Source organism: Gasterosteus aculeatus, chromosome 2 (assembly GCF_964276395.1).
Source record: "Gasterosteus aculeatus chromosome 2, fGasAcu3.hap1.1, whole genome shotgun sequence".
Classification (NCBI taxonomy): Eukaryota; Metazoa; Chordata; class Actinopteri; order Perciformes; family Gasterosteidae; genus Gasterosteus; species Gasterosteus aculeatus.
The window spans coordinates 20894390-20914067 of NC_135689.1; the positions used below are offsets into that span (position 1 = coordinate 20894390).

At 44.5% G+C, this 19678-nt stretch overlaps 1 protein-coding gene across 4 annotated transcripts; it reads right to left on the minus strand.

Moving 5' to 3' along the window:
- Positions 1 to 829: 829 nt before the first annotated feature.
- LOC120829194 (rho guanine nucleotide exchange factor 10-like protein) lies at positions 830 to 18657 on the minus strand. Of its 4 annotated transcripts, XM_078093890.1 has the most exons (23): positions 18492 to 18644; positions 18081 to 18210; positions 17812 to 17919; positions 17541 to 17649; positions 17267 to 17370; positions 16814 to 16891; positions 16246 to 16425; positions 15565 to 15681; positions 14975 to 15067; positions 13934 to 14104; positions 13102 to 13247; positions 12578 to 12744; positions 11375 to 11490; positions 10877 to 11004; positions 10637 to 10737; positions 8863 to 8984; positions 7689 to 7775; positions 7033 to 7244; positions 6498 to 6655; positions 6219 to 6361; positions 4100 to 4271; positions 3449 to 3565; positions 830 to 2306 (listed from the first exon to the last, which is right to left on the minus strand). In XM_078093890.1, the coding sequence occupies exons 4-23, from the start codon at positions 17581 to 17583 to the stop codon at positions 1732 to 1734; spliced, it is 3030 nt and encodes a 1009-aa protein (XP_077950016.1). In that variant the 5' UTR covers positions 17584 to 17649; positions 17812 to 17919; positions 18081 to 18210; positions 18492 to 18644; the 3' UTR covers positions 830 to 1731. The 4 variants fall into 4 exon arrangements, with proteins under 4 accessions (XP_077950016.1, XP_040049062.2, XP_040049061.2 ...); XM_040193128.2 differs by lacking the exon at positions 18081 to 18210 and having other exon boundaries at positions 18492 to 18657; XM_040193127.2 differs by lacking the exon at positions 18492 to 18644 and having other exon boundaries at positions 11375 to 11484; positions 18081 to 18358.
- Positions 18658 to 19678: the final 1021 nt, after the last annotated feature.

Consider the following 19678-nt stretch of genomic DNA (forward strand, 5'->3'; position numbering starts at 1 on the left):
TTTGTATACGGACTCTGCTCCTTCTGTTGGTTTTGGGGGCTTCTACAATGGGATATGAAGTTCAGAATCTTGGCCCCTCATGCAGACACACATCCAACGCCATTTCTTCCATATTGGGCACCGACGTTCAACCTGTAAACCCTGCCCTTCTACCGCTGATCTCCAGCTTGCAAAACTCCATACTCGACAGCCTATCACCATCCACCCTCGCCTCCTACTGGACAGCATGGAATAGCCTTCACAACCGTTACCAAGTAACCTTCCTGTCATCCGACCTGCTTCATCACCTCTGCCCATTCTGAGATGGCTATCAAATCGCAGATCAAAACCTACCGTGGTGGCATGAACGTCTTCTGCAAACTCTTAACCGGGAACACATGAGAAGCCTGGAATCATCCCCAATTACCCTCACTCCTCAAAGGACTGTCAAAGAAAGAGCCCTCACATGGCCCTCGTCGCCTCCCCCTCACCTTTTGACCTTCTGTTCACCCGTATGATCATTATTCGTTCCAGATACAATAACCCGCACCTTGCCTTAACCTTGGGAGCCATGTTCTCCCTGGCCTTTTTCGGATTCCTCGGATGCTCAGAGTTTACCGCCTCGAATGAATTAACCTTTTAATCAACCTTTTTTTCTGTGTATGCTGGGTGGCTACTTTCACTGTGGTTTTGGTTATGAATTGTCTGAGAGAAATTATATTTATAAAAAATATTCTGTCTCCCACTGTTCCTGAAATTGTCTGTGCTCGTCGCCAACCTTTCTCTTCAGGGCAGGTTGGTACCTGACAGCGATTCCAATATGCTTTTTAATATAGAATGTAAAACAACGTTTCAGTGACACATTATCCATTTAATAGCACAGCGTCCATTTAATGACACAACATCCATTATATTTCATTTAACGACACACTCTCCAAAGCATCCTTGCGGCATCCTATTGACCTTGCATGAAACTGTTTATTAATTTTCTCACTCCAGATGAGCTCCATAGGTAGAGACGCAGGCACATCGGTGGGCCTGGCCCCCTTCAAAAGACCAAAATCACAGTTTACAATCAGACTGGTGACACATGAGGAAGGGTAAGTGACCTGAAACGAGAGGAGAGTTACTATTTCAAAATAAAACAGGAAATGACAAGACAAAAGACCAGATCAAATAAAACAAACCAAACAACTTCACCACGGTGTGACAAATACCTTGTTTTGACATATAGGTAGAGTTTTGAGCTTTCAAGAAGTTAGGTGCTGGAACAACATTTGACAAACAGCAGCAATTCTCTCCAGCCTTCTTTGGTTATATTGCAGGTTTTTGGTCTCTGTACAGACAAGACGGCTAAAGAAACTTCTAGAAAACTTCAGGAAACTGAACACACTAAGCTAGACTAACAGCATAATAAAATCACATGTCCCCCACCTGTTGTTAGGGTTAGGAGGAGGATGAAAGGACAGATGAATGGGAATCACTTTACTCTGGTTCTGTATAAATACTCCTGAGCGAAATGTTTGAAAACTCAAACATTTCAAAGAGTAACTTACTCTCCTCAATGGTCCACATGAGTAGGGATCAGCTGACAGGCATTGGTTGGCTTTACAAGCAATGTTAGCTTTAGTGTTAGCTTGCTAACAGGTCCTTACAGTGTTCTCCTGTCACAACCAAACCACTGATATCAAGTGTTCAGCATTGCAGTAACTAAGCAGTCATTCAGGAAAGTCAGGGTGAAATGCTTGTCTGTCATTGGCTGAGAGTCAGAGGCAGCTGCCACACCAGCAGAGTGTTTTCAGTGGAGGCTGAGCAGGTGCCTAGTGAGGACATCTGTCCTATCCGGCGGTGTCCTCTGCCACCGGAGAAGATGGCTGTTGAGGTGACTTTGTTGCGCCTGACCTCCCCCTCCTTCCACCACTCCACTGGCCGTCCTCTTACCCACACATCAGGGTCCTCGCTCACTTCATAGATGGAGCAGTCCTCCGGGCTGTGCTCCAGACAGCCGGTGGGGGGCCTGTGGGTCCCCTGTTCGGGCTGAGCAGACAGCAGCTTCCCAGGCAGCTGGCAGGTGGAATGGAGACGATATTGCAGCAGGAGACGTTTGGGTTTCTCCTCCCTGGGTGGAGAAGCTTCTGAGTCCTGCTGAAGGCTTCTCTGCTCACACTTCCGCAACTCTTCATCTCCCGCCCCACCACCTCGACCGCCCTCTGCTTCTCGGTTCGCCCCCTCCACAGTACTGTTGAGGAAGGAGTCCAGTGTGCTGGAACTGGACACCAGAAAGTCCACCGGACCGCAGTGGGCATTCAGAGACGTCATCCCCTTACCTGAGGGTAGGACAGCTTAATGAATATGGGTGTCTCACATGCCGATGTCAAGAAGTAAATGATATGTATCCACAGGATGAATATCAGGGTTATGTTTCAATCTTCCAACAAGCAACTATTAACCCAACAAAAAGCAAACAGTGTGTATGTGTGTGTGGAAAGGCAGTTTAAGAGGTCATAGAGTTCGAAGAGAGAAGTAAACAAAGTTTAAAGGCACAATGACCCGGATGTGTAAGTAATGAGTACTGACTTATACATCGGCAGAGATTCTGTTCTCTGTTTAGATCTTCTTATTTCACTGTTTTCTGAGGCCTTTGGGTTTCAGTCTCTGTAAAACATTGTAACTTGGTGTGATTACAGGCACAAAAATTGCTTAGAGCGGCGAGTGAACCCAAAGCTTGTGCTTTGGACAAAGCTTGCTCCAAAATGAGTGACGAGAGGGAATCTGGCGCTGGCTTTCACCAGCCTACTACTAATGTTGTGTTTACAAACTGACAAATCTTAATTAAAGTGCCTTTATTATCAAAATCCTCACTGAGACCAGTGGGACAAGCAACATTAAGGAGACCAATTGAGAAAAGGGCAAATGTTAACATGCTATTACTGTCAGTGCTCACTATGACAAGGTGAGGGATTACATGGCGAGTGACCAAAGCTGCCACCAGGTCCTCTTGTGGAATGTATTTAGAGCTTCTAAAAAAGTAACCCAAATAATCTCTTTCAACATAGTCTTGCTTGCAAGTGGTCAATAACCAGTCAGATTAATTCAGATGCACTGCACATTGAAATACGTCATTACTGACGAATTGAAGGGAGGAAGATAAATGGGTAAAATATATATATATTGAATATATTCTAGTGTTTGTCCTGTGCAAAGCTAAAAGTAAACATTGGCTGAACGGCAAACTCCAGGTCTCCCGAGTAAAGCCAAAGCGGAAATGGCGACTCTTCTGATTATATAGAGCAGTGGTCCCCAACCCCCGGGGCACGGACCGGTACTGGTCCAGGGGCCATTTGGTACCAGGCTGCGTCATTTAACTTTTTTTATGACATCAAGCTGCAGAGATGTACGTGTGCACGTACACAGCTACAGTCACACAGAACATGCTGCCATTGGGACAGCGACTGCACTCAGCACAAACCTGTGATCTTGGGGATGCCCTCCAGCGTGGGCAGAGGGAAGGTGAGGATGATGCCTTGGCTGGTCCCCACCCACAGCAGGCCCTGGCACATCAGCAGGCTAGACACACAAACCCGACCTAGTGTATAGGAGACATTCAGCCTTAATCGTAACCACCATTACAGCTCAAACAGGTCTAGCCCTGATCCAGTCCTGGAGTCACCATCCTCTAGAACAGGGGTTTCAAACTCATTTCAGGTGCGGGCCAGTTGCAGCCCACTTTCGACCAAACGCGGGCCAGACCATTACGGTCGAGGGGGTGGGTGTGGTGGCGCTGACGGTCCGACTGGCGAACGGTGCGGTCGATGGTGGGGTGGGTCCTGTATCTAACTGGTGGACAATATCTGGCCGGTGCAAAGTAACATAAAAGGACTCACACTGACTACTGAAATCCATACAAAGCATTTCAAGTTAGACTGAATTAACCTTTATACACATGTTGACTTCGCCGAGGGCTCTACTGCAATGCAGTAAACAGATAGCCCTTCATTACCTTTATTAGCTTTAGATTTCAAATGGTGTTCAGCTATTTTTTTATACTTCTTCTACTAATAAAAACTTTACAGAAAGTGTGTGATCTGAGGAGCTGTATATCCATCTGGTCTAGCCTTGCCTGGCCTCAGATGGGTGGTGCGGGTGGAGATGTTGACATCCTGTAGTGGTTCCAGGGTCTCGGTGTGAAACAGGTGAATAGAGGAGCCCTGGGTGAAGGCCATCCAAACCCCCCCGCCTGAACGAATCATGTGGCGAACACTGCAGCCTGGATCAGAGTGGGCTGTGAAGCTCTACAGTAAAGGGGCAAGAAGAGGGTCAGAGCCTGCAGGTTATGGGTCAGCAATACCTCAAGCTCAAATGCAACAAATGCTACGGAATTTGTGTCTTTTGAGAAGAAAATTATTTTGTAAGCACATGAATAATATGCTTAATATATGAACCCATTTCAGCTGCTTGTACCTGTGACCTAGTTCTTTTGGTCATGACCCATCCTTCATGACCATAGGTGAGGGTAGGAAGAGGGTAGGAAAAAGATTGACCGGTAGATCGAGAGCTTTGCTTTCCGGTACACCTCTCTTTTCGTTACAGCAGTGCGGTAAAGTGTGTGCAATACCGCCTTGCTGCTCTAATTTTCCAGGTAAACTCACACTCCATCTTCCCTTCACTCGCGAACAGGACACCGAGGTTCTTGAACCCCTTCACTTGGGGTAAGGACACATTCCTTACCCGGAGTGGGCAATCCATTGGTTTCCTGCTGAGAACCATGGCCTCAGATTTAGAGGTGGTAATTCTCATCCAAACCGCTTCACCCTCGGCTGTGAACCGCTCCAGTGAGAGTTGGAGGTCACAGACAGAAGATGCCATCAGGACCACATCATCTGCAAAAAGCAGCGATGAGATCCACAGAACCCCAAACTGTAGACCCTGCTCCCCCCGACTACGCCTCAATATCCTGACCATGAAAACCACAAACAGAATTGGTGACAAGATGCAGCCCTGGCGAAGGGCAACCCCCACTGGAAACGCCTCCAAGCATCCAAACCCAGCTTGGGCGTACAGGGATTATATTGCCCCAATATGCAGGTAACTGTTGTTCTATTCTGTGATATCGCGTTCAATGCCAAAGCAGGTACGTTTGTGGCGGCAATGCAGGGGATACATGGATATGTTGTAGAAGCAGCATTCGGATGTGTTGGCAGAATCACATACATTGCTTGAGCAGCATCAAGCATCTGTTTGTAGAATTACATACGTTGCAGCAGAAGCTTGGGGATCTGTTAGTGGAATGACATGCTGAGAATCAGAATCAGAACCATTTATTGGCATAGATGTTGCACAAACAAGGATTCTTTCTTGTCGGGATGGTGCAAACAATAATGTAAACCACAGAGAGTGATGGAGCTGCGATTTAACGGAAATCTATCTGAACTATCTGCACTCTCTTTAGAGCTTTGAACTCTCAGTTGCTCAGCCCGCACCAGGTCTGCCTACAGGTGGCCAATCTCCCACCTGTAGCCACACTCATCCCCACCAGAAATGAGTCCAATGAGGGTGGTATCGTCCACGGCTATTAGGAGCTGGACTGACTGGAGACTGGAGGTGCAGCTGTTAGTGTACAGGGAGAAGAGCAGAGAGGAGCCAGTGCTGATCATCTGGGGGCCGACACATGCTTTTCCCAGCCTCCTTTTCACAACTTTTCACCACAAAGGACTCAAGCTAAAGAACCCTTTGAAATATGTATTTGCATCCTCAAAGGAGTTTCGCAGCATCTCAAGCCACAAGAAAATCATCTTGATTTTCCATGGCAAACAATAGGTTGATAGTGTTTCACAAACTCAAAATATTCATTGTTGAAGCATCAGCAATGTCCGAAGGCTTTCTTAGCAGAGTAATCAACGTGTAAAAGGCTCCGTAATGGCTTTTTGGGCTTTTTTCTCCCCATCAAATTTTTCCTGGGCCGATGTGAAGGTTTCAGGACCGGATAGTTTGCATAGGTACAAACTGTAAAGTCCTTATAGGCACATTTGTAATTTGCAATTTGGGGCTATACAAAATAAAATGAATTGAATTCAGTAGCATTTGTTTACATGTGAGACAGTGGGACTAAAAATTGTCCAAAATTGTCCATTGCCAAAACTGCCACGAGAAGCAGGTTACGCATTTAAATCTCCTTAAAAAACTAATCCAAGCCTTTTGATCTCCTTTATTTGAGACAACGGTCCAGCTGTAGCTGATACCTGTGTGTGGAGGCTGGATCCTTGGATGACAGTGACCCGGTTGGCACAGCTGGCCCAAACAGCGTCTTCAAGTGTCAGCAGACTGCAGACAGGCTCACAGCCCACAGACACCAGCCTGCACGATTCCACGTCCCACAGTCGCTCTGAGGGAAAGAATGGTCCATGGTTTAGCACCCACAAGGTCAATGTAATACCAAGAATGTGGACCACAGTTTCTTCATTCTAAGCTGTAAAGCAGCAAGACGCCAGTGATGGAAGTGCTCTTCAGTTAGAACTCACCACCAGCCCTTCTATGGTAAACAGTGACTTTGCCATTGGCCAGTCCAGCAAAGAGGAAAGACAGCGAGTGCTTGAGGCAGAGGACAGGGCTGCGGTCAGGGTTCACCAAGGTCAACAGGCACTGAACAGCTGTGTCCACGCTGCTGTACACACAGATGCTGGGAAGACGAGGAAACACATTTAAAAGTGAAATGAATGTACGTATGAACACATATAGACTCTACCTCGACTAAAAGACTAACAAATCGTAGCACTTAAATTGTTCTTGTAACGCCACTCATCTATAGCAAATTGTAAATTGGCTTATTTTGAGGAAATTGCACTTGTAATGTAATGTAATATACACATATGAATGAATGTTTAAAGGAAAAGTTGAACACAGACTGACTCTGATGGATATTAACCTCATGTGTAAGTGCCAAGTACAGGGCTGGCGTCAGGCTGGGGTTTTCCTAGCTCAGCATACCAGCAGGTTTTACGTTGACTGGAGAACATGTTGATCTCAACAACACGTGTTCACTGCTGACTGTCTTACCTGCCGTCCTGTAGGCCAACACAGATGATGTTTCCTATCTTGGCTGCGGACGGGGCCTCCCTCTCCTCTGTGCTGGGACACGGCTCCTTCACATATTCCAGACAGAGGACAGGGGAACTAAGCGGGACAGTCTTGACCAGGCGAGGAGTTGCTCGGTTCAGCGAGAAGATCTGCACTTGGCCATTGTTGAAGCTGCTTTCTCCCCCTGCAACCTGAGCTCCATAGGAGACAAGAAGCCAATCTCAGTGAATAAATAAAATGTATCCAAGATGAGTACAACACAATATTTGAGAGAATACTGGCCATGGGTAAGAATGAAGATCAGGGTTGGCCAATCGGTGTGTTATTATCAGAATGCATTTGAGAATGAACTGTGAAGATGTTACACAAAGATTAATATTTTATATACCCAGATATCTGATATTGATATTTCTGCCCCCCGGCGGGCCCTGATCTAATACATTGCTGCAAGCACCATAGAATATGTGAGACTGTTACGGTAACTGTAACAAATATTCAGTATTACTCTACATTTATGATTTTTATATGCGCTGTATAATGACAGTTTAGGGACATCCTGTGCAGCACATTAAGCATTCCTCTGTGTGGTGTATCTCAAAGGGGGACAACCTCAAGTCCATTCACACTGTACTCACCCAGAGGTAACCCTGTGGTAAAGACGTACTGGCAATGCAGAAACCAAGCAGGCTAGACTGAGATGGGCTGTGAAGAGCTGCCTCCAGCTGCATAAAAAGAGACATGCTTCCATTGCTGTTGTTTTAGTCTTAGTGATAATGAAAATAATGGTCAGTAAAAGACCTTGTCATAAAAATGTAGTCTCAACTAAGACATGATGTAGTTAGGAATACTATTTTATGTAATTAACACACCTTGAATAAATAGCATGCTATACACACAGAATGTTAGAAAAAATTGATCTAAAAATGAAAGAAATTGCATATTTACACAAAATTCATGACTTTGTGCCTCGGATGATCACAGCATTATTTCTGTATGACATGGACAACCCCCCCACACTGATTGTGACGCCTTTTAACAGTTTGTCTTCGTAAAATGCGTTCATATGTTGAAAGGCTACTGGCTCTACTGTGTGATGTAAACATCAGTTCTACACAGCCATGTGTTTGGTTACATCCCAGAACGCTGCTGCGTCCCTCGGCTCCTTTAAATCCAGATTAAAGCCTGTTTCTTTTTGCTGCTGCCTTTAATTGACCATTTGGGAATTTTAGTACTCAGATTTTATTCTATTTTTAGTTTTTTAACGTTGTCTTTTTTTTCTATTTTTCAATCAATGTTTTAAACTGTTTTTAAATCTCCTTGCTTTATGTTTGGATTTTTTTTTAATTGCTTTGTTGTTAAAATGTGCTATACAAATATAATTGCTTTGCCTTTTAAGACAACCAGAATATATGGCTCATCATCAGTGAGCTGGAGACGCAACCATGTCTGTTATGTTCATTTATCATTCGGGCGACTGTGGGTGAGTGGGGAGCATGGCTGTCTTCTAATCAGAGGGTTGGCGGTTCGATCCCAGGCTCTGCTAACCCCATGTTGATGTGTCCTTGGGCAAGACACTTAGCCCAACATTGCTCCTGTAGCTGCACCTACAGCGTATGAATGTTAGTTACTGATGGGCAGGTGTCACTGTGTATGGTTCTCTGTCATCAGTGTGTGAATGGGTGTGAATGATGTCATGTAGTGTTAAAGCGCTTTGAGTGGTCAGAAGACTAGAAAAGTCCTATACAAGTACAGTCCATTTACCATCATTCTTTTTGGATATTGGTATCAATGCGCAGCAGCGTCTCTCACCTTCAGTGAGGGTGTTTTGGAGGAGAAGACAGGGAGCTTGCAGGTTAATAGTGGACAACTAATTGGAGCTTTTGTCTTCACGTATTCTTCAGCATATTCCCAGCCAGGAGTGTTTTCCTGTCCTGAACACACACACACACACACACTTTTCAAAGACAAATATTTTGCAGTGCTCTTCCTATACCGTAACTAATCACAACTTGTACTATTTGTAGCGCTCCATGTTGTCAAATTCTGCCCTGCTGATGGGGAGCTTTCGTGAGAACAATTAGTCATTTATCAGCGCCGACCTTTAAGGTCCACCAACACACCATAGGCGCCACAGGTAGGGGAATAGCATCTTTAGCCATGACCAAGTCCCAGTTGAAACGCTGCCCCACGAAACATAGCTCTATGCACTGTGTCCCAAAAGAATCCCAAATGAATACAGTCGGCAAACTTTAGTTTCTTTGGCTGCAGACTTTGTGGCCATTTAATCAATGCAAAACCATTACTGGTGCACTGTCATTACCTGACCTTTAACCCCACCATTAGGTTCCGTTATCATGGTAACCCCAAGTAGGTAACCCCAAGTAGGACAGGTGCCCTTAAAGGGCACTTATCACGTGCTGCCTAAGTGAATTATCTCCCTGGAGTCCACTACAATAATCAACCGACCATGGCGCCAATCACTCACTGCAGCTGCACGGGTTGACCAAGATAATTGTGTGGAGCAGGAACCTGGAGCCTGTCACTTTAAGCAACACATGTTCCAGGCATGCTGAACAGATTTTCTGTCTTGAAGAAACCCTGTGTACAGAGAGTGGACCCGCAGGTGGTGAAACAAGTTTGGCAGACCTCTTTGCCCGCTAGCGGTTAGCTCCCTTTCCAGGTTCCTCTGTGGGATCTGTTGGTTGTGGCGACGGCTCTCTCTCAACAGCCATTTGAGCCTATCGAGCCCATGGTTTAACCTGAGCAAAGCATTAAGGCCTTTATCAATTCGACCTTCCTGCTTGCAGTTTGCAACAGGGCTCACAAGGTCCAACCCAGACTTTGTGCCAAAGGTGGGGGAGCTTTTCAGCCACCTCCATTCTCTTAAAGGAGACATACAGTATCATGCTCATTTTAAGACCTCTATTAAGGCTTTCCACCTCCACATCTTTTGCATATTGTTTTTCTCGTATTGTCATTGTGAATATACCTGTTTTCACCTTCTGTTCCGCTTTGCCGCCTGTTTCTTTAAGCCGCCCCCCCCCTCCTAAACCAAACCGATCTGTGCGTGTAAGGGAGACTCCCCGTTGGTGTGATGGCGTCGGCGAACCCCGGAACATCAAAAACAAGTTGTATTAATTATTATTAATTGATTACAGGATTCATTCCAAAACATATGTATTTGCATCCTCAAAAGAGTTTCTCAGCATCCCAAAAGCCACTAGAAAATCATGGCAAACAATAGGTTGACAGTGTTTCACAAACTCAAAATATTCATGGTTGAAGCATCAGCAATGTCCCAAGGCTTTCATCAACGTGTAAAAGGCTCCATAATGGCTTTTTGGGCTGTTTTCCCCCAATCAAATTTTTCCTGTGCCGATGTGAGGGTTTCAGGACCGGATAGTTTGCATATGTACAAACTGTAAAGTCCTTATAGGCAAATTTGTAATTAGCCATTCTGGGCTATACAAAATAAAATTAATTGAATTCAGTAACATATGTTTATATGTGAGACAGGGGGACTTAAAATTGTCCAGAAATTCCATCCACACACACACAGACACACACTCAGTGTTGATCTTACTGTGGGCTGTCTTGGCGAGATGAAGCCGGTTCACCCATGTTATCTTACTGAGGGGGCTGGGAGTGTTGAAGACAACAATGATGTTCACTGGACGACCAGATCTGGGAACAGAACGTGTAGTGGGCATGAAAGCACAAATACTTTGCAATCCATCTTAATACTACTGTACTCAAACCGAATTACAGCTGAGCCGTCCCTGCTCTGAGCTCATCCCTCATCAACCTCCGGACAGTCACTCACTTGTCAGGTTTGCCTGGTATAGACAGACGCAGGCGACACTTGTTGGCCTTCTGGATCTCCTCCTCCTTCAGCCGCATCAGCCTCTGCAGAGCCAGACACCAGTCCTGAGACACTGTGGAATTTAGATTCTTGGAGAAAAAAAAAGAAGAGCCCAGTTAGATCATCTTCTACTTCATAAGCTTCCTCCGAGAGAGATAGAAGAAGAGATCTCTATCTTTTTAGACTGTACTTTCATACAAAGTGGATCTGATTTGGTAGTGCGGGCCATCATTTCTATCCACCATTGAACCTGGTGAGATCCAGAAACAAATTAATGGATTTATCATGTATTCCTATAAGTTTTAATACATGTGTTTCATTTATATCACTACACCAAAAGTTACAAGGAAGAAAAGAGAGTAACACAAAAACCACAAAACATAACATAATATAATAAAAGTCAAAAGAACAATACGTGTTTTACGATGTGCCCTGAGCGTTATTGCTAAGTGTAGGTACCTGGTAGGTCCCGTGAAGCGTGCCCACCAGCAGTGAGACCTCCTCCACCACAGCCAGGTCATGCTGCAGCTCCTGCAGCTCCTGGTACAGTCTGGGAGGACCCAGGAACACTTTACCTGAGACACAGGGAGGAACATTCAGCACCTGAACAGAATTAGAACCCATGTGACAGAAATGAACATGAAATGTACAAGACTTCACTATGAGGAAATCCCTCTTCACTGAGACGCAGAATTAAGATGCTCCATTCTGTGATCAGTACACATGTAACTATGTGTAATGTAATGAGATACGAGAGGCTGTACTTTATCGTCTAATTAAGTAACAGTTCGAGGGTTTTATTAGGCCAGATGCGCAAACAACAGCAACAAAAAAACAATCGGCCTTTTTTCAGCGATCGTTACCGAGCTAAAAACTGACACGACGTTCGCTGTTAACTGTTATTTTGAGTGCGCAGTGATATGGAACGCTCAGGTCAATGTAAACAGCTTGTTAAAGGAGCACAGTCAACTTTTGATGAGCTACTGAGGTGTATCTACCTCCGGAATAAGGTGGATGATCCGCCATTGATGAGTCCTCTCTGCCTGTTGCTGTTGTTTCGCAATGTTGTGTGGGAAACATTAGATCGAGTCCACTGTTACGATTTAGAATCTTATTTATTTATTCCAATTTTGACATGCAACAGTTCCTGTTAATATAATCATCCGGTTTAGCGGTCAAAACCCTTTGCCCTTCCGCGGTCAAACACCTGACAAACACCGTGAATCCACAACCTAAATACCCGTGCTAATTAGTGTTTAGTGGAGCGCCACCCAGTGTACAAAAGGGGAACACAGTTATTTGTCACTCACGCAGCTACTGTAAATTATGTTTCAATAATGTACACCCCGTGACTCACTCTCAGCCAATCAGAACGCTGGATTTCATCAACCCGTATTATAATATGTAATAATGTATGAATTAGGTTATAATTAAATTGCTTTAAAGTCTATTACTATGAATCTAATGCAGACATAAATAAGTTAAGATGATCCTTAAATACTCCCACAGCAGGAAAATGTACAGGATTACAGCAGCAAACGTTAATTTCCACACAGACGTAGAAAAAAACAAGATCAGAACACATGATGATATACAGTATAGATATGTATTATATATATATTTTAAAGTCAGTGTGTGGTGGGTGTGGAGCAATGGATGTACCAGTGGTGCTGTGGGTTGGGCTGCGGCGTCTAGCTGTGATGACACTGTCGCTTCTCTGCTGCCTGTCCTGTCCCACCTCCACCACCTGAGTCTGCAGCAGGGGGCTGCACCACTTCACCGTGTACTTGGGACCAACAGGAACCAGGCCGCTGATGTTGGGGGGACCCCTGGTGGACAAACAAATTTGAAATGTTTACTATGTGGCAGCTACGCTGTGCACGAGCTGTGTGGTCAGTCCAAATCACATCAACCCGTCTCCTCTGGTCCCCAGTCGCCACGACATCACCTGGGTTTGGTTTAGCGTCAACAGAGCGGAAACCCGGTAACCTCTTGAGAACAGACTCACTGCAAACAGGGTTGTTAGTCAATAAACTCATTCTGCTCTCCAGCATGAAGCTTAATCGCAACAGCTATGAACTACATTTGTATTTTAAGAACCACAAAGTAAAACAGGAAAAGAATCAACTGTGAGGGAGATTTCAGGAGAGATAGTGGATGTAAAGCAGCAGCCTCAGGGTACTTACTTCAGGTCAACATTGGCACAGATCAGGATGTCGTTGAGGAGGAAGACCTTCCGCTCCTTCATCTTGATAACTTGACCTTTATTACCATAAACAATTTCAGTGAGCAGTTCACACTGAATCAGCTGCCGCTGCTCCGAGTTCAGCCGCTGGAAGCACAAAGCAGTTTACTGAAAAGTAGACGTAGACCCTTACCTACACTCAGTATCAGTCAGCATATTCTCTAAACCAAGTACAATCCCCAAAAAAACAGTGGACGTTGATTAGTAAAAGGCTTTTTGTGACTTTTTGTCCCATGGCGGTGTTTCCTATACTCTGGCATGGTCACATTGCCAAAATAAATCAACTGAAGACGGGATGGTTTGTGTTTTTGTAGTGACACAAATATGCCCCTAGTATTATGTAATAAATAGGATATATAGGTATAATAGTAATAGTACTATTACTATTTATTAATAGTAATAAATAGGATACAATAACATTTTTCAAACCTAAACAGATCGATATTAGTTTTCATTGCTTTATCTTGCTGTTAGAGAGGCGCTCTTTGACTCACTCAGCAGTACATTACTTGATTCTCTTGTCTGTGTCTTTGAACTACTGTAGTAATACACTGACCACAGAGAAGAACCTCCAGGCATTATATTTATAGGACAGATAGGACAGATTTAATGTTGGCCATTCCATCTACTGTCTGACACCAACAGAAGATGCTGAATACTTTAACGCGCTTTGTGAATCATAACATGATAACAATGTCAGTTGATAAGAGATGACCGACCCATAGGTTACATCTGCAGCTTGTGCATGTGTGTTACAATGCATGGTGCGCCACCTTGTTGAGGTTGCGGTCCCCCACACTGCGGGCCAACTGCCGGATCTCAGCCTCCTGATCCGCCTGGCGCTTCTGTTCGTTGAGCTTCTCTGCCAGGCTCTCCAGCGCTGTGAGAGCCAGCTGCAGGGGCAGCCGGTCCATGTGGGTCTTTGGAGTGTTCTTCAACATGTCCTAATACAACGTAACACCGACAGCAATGCAGCACTGTGTTAACCGGGAGTGGTTGGGCAGGGGCTGTCATGATCTTCATCCTTATATGGTTATATGGTCACTTAAAGCCCTTTAACAGTACAGTCCTCATTCATACATTGATGACAGGAGCTACCATGCAAGGGCACATCTGCCCAAGGACACATTGAGGAACTGAGCCAATAAAATCCCTTATTTTAAAACAACAAAGGGTATCAATATCCAATATGTCAAAACTCCAAAGAGTTGTATTAGATCCTGCAATTATTTATTTAAGGGCAGCAGAATTAGAACCAAATCATGCTTGTCTCTCACTTCCTCTTTGTGACAAACTTCAGGCCCGGCAGTGAAACAAGGTACTCCAGTTGACTGCACACTAAACGCCACCCCTTTCTGAGATTCCCTACTCATGCTGGATAACGCCGATTGGCTACATAACCAACTTATGATGTGGAAATATGGTCACCACAAGGGGTTGACACACTATTTGTACATCAAGGAAAGATATTTATCAAGAAATCCCGAAGGTCCAGATGACCCCAAATGACATTACATTACAGGTCATTTAGCTGACACTTTTATCCAAAGCGTCTTACATTGCATTTTTAACATTGTGTTTAACATGGTTTTTACATTGTGCCCAGGGAGCAATTAGGGATAAGGTGTCTTGCCCAGGGACACTTCGACATGGGACATGGAGCAGCCGGGGTTCGAACCGCCAAACCTGCGGTTCCCGGCGCATCCTCTCTACCCCATTGCGCCACCATCGACCCAAGTCATGTTTACCAGGTTGTAGCTCATTTCAACTCAAGGGCTGAGGTGATTACATCGATCAGAGAGTGGGTGACTCACCTGGAGCAGCAGAATGAACTGAGGAAAGCGTTGGATGGGTTTGACCATCAGGCCGTACAGAGTGATTCTGTCTGGACTGGACGACTGCTTGTTCTGAAAGTCAAGTACAGAAATAGCGTTTATCTTAAAATAAAACAAGGATTGCATATCATTAAATCTAATATCGAAGTATACTCCTTTCCACGGTCCTTAATGAAAACATGCTGTTCAGAACAGATTGGCTTGTGTTGGAGAAACAAACTACTTACAAATGGTTTTACAAACGGTGCAAATGGTTTTAGCCGTCTCTACGTTACTTTGCGCTATTGCTGCTTCTCCTGTCTGTGGCTCGGAACTCCAACTACTGTAATGGACAGACTATTGAGAAGACCCTCGGACCACCACACCTACCCCTTTAAACATTGTTTGCTCTTTTATTGCCTTGGTGTTGAGCTTCAATACTTCAAGCTTCAAAATAGAAACTCCCAGCACAAAGTCATCCAGAGAAACCTTAACACTACCTTTACTAAATGTATGACATTTGACGTGTTGTCAATGACAATGATGGACTCAATAACTCAACTATGGTTTAAAACACAATGAGTGAGCACCTTTAGAAAGTCCAGGAAAGCAGGTTTAGACGTGCAGGCCTTCTTGATCAGTGTTATGGCGTTGGTGAAGTTGTTGATGTAGTCACTGTACACCTCCTGCACCATGGACTTAGAGAACTGTGGAGGACAGAGCGTGACTTGAGACTCAGGATCAACTGTATAACAACGGTCACACATTCATATCACACCACTGCTGTTTCATTCAACATTTCACCTCTATTTTTCACCTGACCTTCTGCTGGCCCAGTAATGAAAGACAATTCCAGCCTAGATTTCAGAGATAACAAATATGACAGGCTGACGTTGAGGGAAAAGCGTATGAAATAATAAACCAGTTATCTAGAAACTAAAAAATGCGGGTTTGGTTTAAAGGCTTTGTGACTGATCACATTTCTGATTCCGTTTCGAATGTAAAGCTTTATTCTGAAACCAGCATTTTTTGTCTCAGGGTCAGACAGTCCCAGCATGCTCTAAATAAAGATAACTCTGCATAGTGAAAGGGCCACTAAACATGAAGATGAGTTCACTGAGAACCACTCGGCCTGTGTAAACAGCTGTATGATAATCATGTCTCACACACAAACACATTTATTAGCATATGTAACTAACAGGGGAGTTGAGCCTGAAGCCAGAGTGAAGGAGGGAAACAAAGAAGGAGCCAGTGAAGCAAAGGTAACTAACCGAGGCGACGAACAGGTCTCCGATGGTCTCGCTGTGATCCCACTCAGTCACGCGGGACGCCAAGGCGATCTGGAACATGAAGTGGCACTGATGGATCTCCTGCAGACGATAAAAGATTTCCCGCACCTCCTTGGGCTTTAGGATCCCGTTCTGCGACTCCAACAAAGGCCTCTGGTATTCCTGACAGACAAAGAAAGGCTCAGCTTGGCCAACTGCAGATCCGTATCTTTATCCCCTTTTACCAGGAATACGCCGCTCCCACAACAATCTCTTTTCTGTCTGGCTTTTTTATCAGCAGGGTTATTCAGTTCACTGTGTGCTGGGGATCACAGTGTGTATTCTGCACTTTGACAACCGTAATCATTTCTTGATAGGTTGATAAAAACTTAATTTGGCAGGTCAGGATCTTTAAGGAAGATGGTAGTAGATGGTGGTAAGTGAAGAGCCACAGAAGAGCTCAGTGAGCACTGCTGCTCTGGTGTTAGGGTCTTCTCAACACTACTGCAAAGCCTTCCCACTGTCTCCCATAGTAACAGCTACTCGTTACCTGAGCAAGGACGTGACTCACCTGGAGGATTCTGTTGAGAGAGTCCAGGTAGCTGCTCTCACTCTGCACAATGGAGCTCAGGATGAGACGTCTGACCACCTGAAGGAGGAAGTGAGAAACTTAAACATTCCCATCAGCGAATCAAAAAAACATTACTGGGTAGAGGTTGTTCCAATATACAACATTGTAGGCTGTAAATATAATTTGATAAAAAATAAATAAATAAAGACCTGGTTAAAAACCAAACCAACGTAAATGGGCGAAACTAGTCACACAAATCATGCAGTATAATCCCAGTCTCATTAATCCAGTATTTTCACAACAAAATCAGATACATTTGAGCACTTTCTGTAGTCAAACACAAGCCCTGTATACTGCTGTGTCATTTTGTGTAATGATTCCGTCATTAACAATTGAGAAAAACGCAAATTAGAAGCAATTGGTGGGAGGGGGCAGTAGTATTGGAATTTGCACCTGCTGACTGCTGAGCCCCTCTGGCATTGGGCACAGTTGTGGTGGAGGGTGCTTCAACTCACACAAAGCCACATCCAGGTAACCCGCATCATCTTTTACCCCAGCTGGGAAATAAAACACAACCCCTTTATGAGTTATATGTACATCTGTAACAAACAGATAAATAAGTATATATATAATCGATGCCTTCTGCATTCTTGATGGAAAAAAAAACAACAAAGCTGGTATCTATAAACTGAACCCATTAGGTGAGCTAGTTCATCAGTTTCTGCACCTGCGGAATCTTTTCTCTGCAGGAATGACACTTTGCGAATCATGGCTAACTTTGTCTTTTCTAAACCGCCCCTGGTACCACTTCTTGCTGCTTTCTTCAACTGCTGCACCTGCATAACACAGTAGAGAAGTCACCAAGTAAGAAATGCAATTTTACGGAATAAATGTAATGATCTTGGTTTTTATCAGCCCTTAATTGTATCACATAGTTGGTTAATCCCAAGCACAACAGGTCATTCCTCCCCCAACAGACTGGACATCCACACTCCTACCTTGCTGTCAGAACTGTGTCTGCGTTGGGCAACACGAGGTGCAGTGAGACGCGCTGCCAGCTCTTTCCTGGCACAGCGCTGCTTCAGCCTCAGCACATCCGCAGGCAGCTGGGAGTCCAACAGCAGACAGCAGAGCAAAAAAAACACGGGTCCACGATCAGAACACCAGGCAAACTAAAGCTGCACCAAGTGCTGAGGCGAGGAGTTCGCAAAGACTAAAACCTCATGGAGACTACTACAACTACTGGGACACAAAGATGTCTAGTCACATGTAACGGGTTGTGTTGGGGTTGCTGTGCTTTCCCTGCATGCCGTGGATGAGCGAGCTCAGATGGGTCCCTCTTATCGTAAAGAGGGGGGATCCAGACCGATGGGCGAACAGGAGAACAGTCGTGGATGCTAAAATAATACATTACATGATTAACAGTTGTACATATTTGACATTTACACTCATCTTTTCTTCCCAACGACCCGCAGTGGGGACCAACATTACAGGCTGATGACCAGACTCTGTCCAATGCTGACTCAACAATTCACAGCCAAATATGATTGTTGCCAAGTAGTATAAAGCCTTTAAACACCATTTGAATAAAAGTAAGACTCCATCCGTATACAGAGAGATTTGTGATTCAATAATTTCAGTTTTTTTTAGTTAAAGACTGAGAAGAGGAGACACATACCTCAAATGTCATTGAGTCTCTTCTATTCAGACAATAGATTTTTCCCTCCAAGCATTAATTCATAACATCTCCACACCGAAAGCTATAACACTGTGTTATAGTTTATCAAAGCACAAACACATGAGCTAAACGGGGAAAGTCCGCTGGCGGAGTAACAGAAGCAGAACACAGAAGTGGTGACTGACGAGACATTGTCAGAAATACTTCGCTTCCTCATTTCATCCACTCTGTACAGTCCTCTGTCGGCCCACCGGGGGGACGAGGGGGGCCGAGGGTTGAGTTTGACCAACAAGGAAAGTTTAAGATCAATACTCACTAACTAAGGGATTTATTTTGATTCCACATTCAGATATTTTATATATATATATATATATATTTATATTACTCTTTTAGAGTTTTCTTTGGTCACTATCAACTGCTGACAAAACCATTTATCATATAATCTGCTACATGCACTGCTGAGTTCGCCAGCTTGTCTCTCACTGTGTCTGACACTGTGCATTTGGCTTAACATTGGGGGATCCGGGGAAATCGGAGACTGGGACTGACCCGGTGGTGACAGCAGCAATGTTAAGCCTAGTTTATGATTCTGCGTTTTCAGAGAGACGCAGGAAGGAAACGTAGACGCAAGAGCCCCTTGCGTGTCTTTTCACACCTCCATGCGTGCATCGACCCATTTTTCTAGACTTCAAAAGCCACGCAAGCCTCCTGCAGCCCGCAAGGCTGTGATTAGTCCGCTAACTACATCCCTTACAGAGTCTCACATTTCCGTTTTCAAAGCACAATACCTCCATTATTAAAACAAAGTATGAAGAACTTGAACTTTTGTGGGAAAAAATCTGTAAATCTGTAAATACGACCACTTACACAACCCGTCATTGGCATAAGGACGCGCGGATGTTCTCCGATTCATGGAGGGAGATCTCCGCAAACGTCTGTTTGCCGGTCTTGCCAGGGGGTTAGGGTTAGTTGTGGAGGAAAAATACGGGACAAATGTGTCCTTGATGAAAAGCAACAGTGTGAAAAAAAAATGAAAATAAAATGTGAAATTAGACCTGCAGAGCTGCATTTCCCTACAGGAACAGATTATGCAAGAAGCTATAAGCTGAGTAGCGTTTCCTCCGTTAAGTAACTTGCGACAGGAGGTTTTATGTCAAGGTTGGCTCAGGAGCGTATGGCTTCTTGTT

Coding starts and splice junctions, on each gene's coding strand:
- LOC120829194 (XM_040193126.2), bottom strand. CDS start 18,224: ATGTATTATTTTAGCATCCACGACTGTTCTCCTGTTCGCCCATCGGTC. Junction 16,892..17,266: donor AGGGGCTCAGCAGTCAGCAG/GTGCAAATTCCA, acceptor TTCCTCCTTCAG/GTGGTCAGACGTCTCATCCT. Junction 3,566..4,099: donor CACCACCCATCTGAGGCCAG/GCAAGGCTAGAC, acceptor CCTATACACTAG/GTCGGGTTTGTGTGTCTAGC.